This window comes from Drosophila ficusphila, unplaced genomic scaffold (assembly GCF_018152265.1).
Source record: "Drosophila ficusphila isolate 14025-0441.05 unplaced genomic scaffold, ASM1815226v1 contig_127, whole genome shotgun sequence".
Lineage (NCBI taxonomy): Eukaryota > Metazoa > Arthropoda > Insecta > Diptera > Drosophilidae > Drosophila > Drosophila ficusphila.
In genome coordinates, this window is record NW_025064016.1 from 3,478,767 (window position 1) to 3,484,087 (window position 5,321).

General features: G+C 35.5%; 1 protein-coding gene across 1 annotated transcript; it reads right to left on the minus strand.

The window, feature by feature from the left end:
* Window positions 1–2,375: 2,375 nt before the first annotated feature.
* LOC108095598 (putative gustatory receptor 36c) lies at window positions 2,376–3,883 on the minus strand. The gene is made up of 3 exons (XM_017196766.2): window positions 3,769–3,883; window positions 2,480–3,234; window positions 2,376–2,423 (listed from the first exon to the last, which is right to left on the minus strand). Exons 1-3 carry the CDS (start codon window positions 3,881–3,883, stop codon window positions 2,376–2,378), a joined length of 918 nt encoding a protein of 305 aa, XP_017052255.2.
* Window positions 3,884–5,321: the final 1,438 nt, after the last annotated feature.

Genomic DNA, 5,321 nt, shown 5'->3' on the forward strand with positions numbered 1-5,321 from the left:
AAACGAACGCAATTTTGTAAAACTAAAAGCGACTTCCCTTCAGTTCCCCATCAAAGCGAAAATGAAATTGAATTGCGGGTATGACATTGAACTATAGAACCAATTCCGGAAGTTTTTGCCATCAGATTTTAAAGGGAAGTATTGTTTTATTTAATTATATTCTTCTGGGGTCGCACAAAAACATTATAAGTGCTTAAAATTAATGTACTTGATGACTAATAATTCGTACAGGCTTTAATTATTTAAAAAATTATATATTTCTTCTTCTTTTAAATTAAATGATGATTCCAGATAATTAAGGATGTTCAAAGCGTTATTACCGATTCCAAGATATCTCGGCTTGGAGCGGGCTTAGGATGAGTTTGCTTGAAAGCATCTCACAGATTCCTTTAAGCGTATATCTTATAGGGCTACGAACCCTCTATAAATTAAGAACTCTAGTAATAATTTATGAAATTTAACGCTTTCAAAGTTCGGTTTATTTTTGAGTGGATTTGTGCTGGTCGTAAATAAAATACATTAGTTGTTCACTTTTTGTAAAACTGTTCCAAGTCATATTGAAAGAGGAGTATTGAATGCATTATAACAGATCCAAACATGGCAAATGTGGAGCTGCGACAGATGACGAACAACCCCATGACTTCCACTTTTAGAGGGTTTCGTACCAGCTGTAACTGGAAGCTCTCGAACTAAAACAAATATTAAATATTAAATAATAGGAACATATTAGATTATTAAAGCTCACAGATTGTTCAAGGCGTTTATCCATTCGAGAAGTGAACAAGGTTCGTTTCCCCAGTAGATTTTTCATCTCATCGTGCTCATCAAGTAAAGAAAAAGTAATAAAAATATTCATAGACATATCCAAGTAGTATAAAAAGGTAGTAAGATACGCCAGAGCCGCAAATTTTAATATCACTGTAAAAGTCCATTGACCATATTTGAGATCATAGAATATAAAATATATGGTCGCTATGGAGGTTATGAAGGATACGCATATGACCACTGCATTCTGTATTCCAAGCAATTCAGTGATACGCATGAAAACATATTGCAACTGGCTCTGGGTTCTAGCAATATCCTCCAACTGATCCGAAAGGTCGCAGCATCTTGTCATAACAGTACCCCTTCTCTGGGGAAGGTAACTCAGGGTCTCACATTCCAGAATAATTTGTCCCAGTTTCTTGTTTAAAAGCTGGTATTGTACCTTTATAAAGAGCATTAGCAGATGATAGTGCATTATGGCCATACTGATGGAGGTCAAAGACCAGAAATACAAAATAGAACACATAATTATATGTAAATTCATAGTTAGATTGTTGTTCACGGCCGTTACTACAATCAGGGCCAAAAATAATCGTAAAAAGTCAGTAACTAAGCTTGTTACGACCTTTGAAATAAGCCAGCCGTGTGATAATCTGTTTACTTTCGGATGAGCGAGATTAAGTCGAAGGAGATTTTTAATGAGCTGCATCAGTTCCATGCGGTGGCGCCATCTATTAAGCATGGTAAAAAAACCTGGAACTTGAATTAGTTTTGTCTGGCTTCAATATTTTCTTAATACCTGCAATTATCCTTAAAATTGTCAAACTGATGAGGACAAACGTGTGTACTTGATTTCCTCTTTTAAAGAAAATATCAAAATCGAATTGAGTTAAACAATAGATACAGCTAGTTATAACAACGACGTTGATCGTCATGGTGTAGAGAGTACTAATCCACGTTGTGAAAACGCGACCTGTTCTTTCGAACACAAAGTTGCTTAAGCCGATCAAATGACTATATAAGTAGATTACCCTCAGCAGCAAATGAATACATTCGTCCATTTTGTAGAACTGAAAGAAAACTCGTTTTTCGAAGCGAAAATTAAATTAAATTGCAGCGACTGACTTTGAAATATGGCACTTACTTAATTCTTTCGATAAGACTTGGAAGGGGAAGAGTTTCATGTTGTTTGGGAAAGGATCTTGATAGGGAATAAATTTAAACTATGGGGTCATTTTAGTAGAGTGCCTCGACTATCAGATAAGCCCTACTAAGCTGAACAGTTTCAACGCTCACCCTTAAACTTTCGAAATACGTAGAAAGTCTAAAACGCCATTCGCTGTTTATACAAAAGAGTTTGTTAAGCCCAAAAATCAAAATGCAGTACCAATAAAATCTTCTTTAGCGATTTTGCTGATATTAAACAAAACGAAAGTTCGGTTTAATATAATATTTTAATCGGTTTGTGCTCGCCGTAAATAAGATACATTTTACATTAATTTTTATTAAAAGTGTTCCAAGTCACATTGAATAAGGAGTATTGAATGCATTATAACTGAGCCGAACATTTCAAAAAAGAGCTGCGACAGATGTCGAACAATCCCATGACCTCAAATTTTAGGGGGGTTTCGTACAAGCTGCAACTGCATACTCTCGAACTAGGGAAAATATAAGTTTTTGATTAAGGGGAATTATTGAGCTCATTAATGCTTACAGATTGCTCGAGCCGTTCATCCAATCGAGAAGCAATTAATGTTCGTTTCTCCAAAAGATTTTTCATCTTCTTGTGCTCATCAATGAAGGAAAAAGTACTGAACAGGTTAATAAAGAAATCCAAAAATTGTAAAAATCGACAGGTATACGCCAAAGCCATAAATTTAAATGTTGTACTTGGAGCCCATTGCCCATATTTAATATCATAGTAGAAGAGGTATATGTTGATCACGAAGGACATATAGGATACGCATATGACCACTGCACTCTGTATGCCCAGCAATTCACTGAAACGCGTGAAAACATATTGCAGCTGGCTCTGGGTTCTAGCAATATCCTCTAACTGATCCGAAAGATCGCAGCATCTTGTCATAACAGTACCCCTTCTCTGGGGAAGGTAACTCAAGGTCTCACTTTCCTGAATAATTTGTCGCAATTTCTTGTTTAAAAGCTGGTATTGTACCTTTACGAAAAGAATCAACAGATGAAAGTGCATTATGGCCAGATTTAAAATGGCCACAGACCACGAAAACAGAAAAACTTTCATAATGTGTTCGCGGCTTACGCGACCCAATATATTCATGGCTAGCAAGAGACGGGAGAAGTCAGAAGTCAGGCCGATGAAGATCTTTGAGAAAAGCCAGAAGCGCTGTAATCCCTTTACTTGCGGAAGAGCCAAATGAAGGCAGATAAATTTTCTAGTGAGGTGCATCAGTTGCTTGCGCTGGCGCCATTTATTGATAACCGTAAGGAACCCTGAAAATTGTATTATATAAGTCTTGTTTTAAATTATTTGTATACCCTTGCAGAATATATTACAATGTCAGCCTCAATATTATATAAATATATTTATTCACTGTCTAAGTCGGTGGCCCAAAGTAGTCGCTCATCCGGAAAACTATCCCGCTAAAAATACTGCAAAAGCCTTGAATCCATTGCTGGTGGAATGAATACGAGTGTATTGCGTAAAGATCGGAATACTTAACACCCTATTTCTACTTTTTATGGATCGGACTTACAATAGGAAAACTGTGATACTATCGATTTGTTATTAGTCAAATAATCTTATCAACTTAAGTTCCAACTGCAAGTGTATATAAGCTTCGGCTAGCCGAAACAAGCTTAATTTTCTGCTAATACCTGCAATTACACAAATAAAAAACAAAGCGGTGAGGACCAACACGTGCAGTTTATTTGCGCTTTTAAAGAAAACAACAAAATCGAATTGAGTTACACAATAGAAAGCGCTAGTAAAAATCACGACGATGACCGCGATTGGATAAAGAGTACTAATCCATGTTGTGAAAACGCGACCTGTTCTGGTGTCGAATACAAAGTTGTTTAGGCCAATAAAATGACTATATATGTTAACTGCCCTCAGCAGCAAACGAACACAATCGACCATTTTGTAAAACTAAAAGAGACTTCGTTTCGTTTCCGGAGCTAAGCGAAAATTTAACTACAGTGCGGGGACTGACATTGAAATATGGCACCAATTCCGAAAGTATTCCCATCATTTTATAATGAGCCGTACTGTTTGTGTTTTTGAATAGCATGAACCTTCTGGGGTTGCAAAAACATTATAACGGGCTTAAATATATGCATATTACGATAACCGTTAAACGTTCCGGGGGTAAAACATTTGCTCATGACTAAGTGATTCGCCCAATGCATTGGAATATTTTTTCTTCGAATTACTGCAGTTATTTAAATAAAAATGTTAATTTTAGGTAATCAATGTCAACTTGATTAAGAATTGTTGAATGCGTTATTGGCGATCCCAACCAGGCGATGAAGACTATTTAGTGTTAGACGATGTTTTAAGTATTTCGATTTTGCTCCTTAACCCTATTGAAAATTTTTAAGTCTGAGTTAACTTGATAATTCCTTCAAACAAATATATTTTCAATGGGCAGAAACAGTTTGCTTCCAATAATTGTTTAATTTTCTTGTTGCAAACGGATAGATAACAAAAAATAACTAAACGGGTATACAAATATGCTATCAAACTCTTTTTGCGTAATTAAATGGCTTCGATTACCCAGTCAATTTAAGTTACTAAATTATTTATTATTTTAATTATTAAAACTCTTAAAATTAAAATGTTACTTAAAAGTATTCAAATTTAACAAAAAAACGTTTTTAAATATGGTTCCAGGTTTCAAAGCTCAGTTTAATTTTTTTATTTGTTTGTGCTCGCTGTTAATAAATTACATAAGTATTTACAATAAATATTTTTAAAAGTGTTCCAAGTCATACTGAAAAAGGAGTATTACATGCATCATAATAGAGCCAAACATGGTAAATATTGAGTTAGGTCAGATCTCGAATACTCCCATGATTTCAACTTTTAGAGGGTTTCGTACCAGCTGGGACTGTAGGCTATCGAACTAAAAAAAAAACAGAATAAGAAATCTATATTAGCTTAATTGAGCTCACAGATTGCTCGAGGCGTTCACCTAATCGAGGGGCAAACAAGGTCCTTTCTCCAACAGATTTTTCATATCCTTGTGCTCATTAATGAAGGAAAAAATAATAAACGTATTGATGGAGGTACCAAGAGGAAAAAAAATAAACAAATGGTTTTAATTGGTATCCCCATAATCCATTGACCATATTTGAGATCATAGTAAAAGAGATAAATGCTGACCACGGATATTATAAAGCTTTGGCAAAAGACCACTGCATTCTGTATTCCAAGCACTTCACCGAAATGCGTGATCACATATTGCAGCTGGCTCTGGGTTCTAGCAATATCCTCCAACTGATCCGAGAGGTAGCAGCATCTGGTAATAACAGTACCCCTTCTCTGGGGAATGTAACTCAGCGTCTCACATTCCACA

What these genes read in the sequence shown, in the direction of transcription:
- LOC108095598 (XM_017196766.2), bottom strand. Translation starts at nt 3,883, where the DNA reads ATGGTCGATTGTGTTCGTTTGCTGCTGAGGGCAGTTAACATATATAGT. An exon ending in CGTTTTCACAACATGGATTA is followed by an intron (nt 3,235 to 3,768) that starts GTACTCTTTATC and finishes TACAATTTTCAG; the next exon opens with GGTTCCTTACGGTTATCAAT. An exon ending in ATGAACGGCTCGAGCAATCT is followed by an intron (nt 2,424 to 2,479) that starts GTAAGCATTAAT and finishes TATTTTCCCTAG; the next exon opens with TTCGAGAGTATGCAGTTGCA.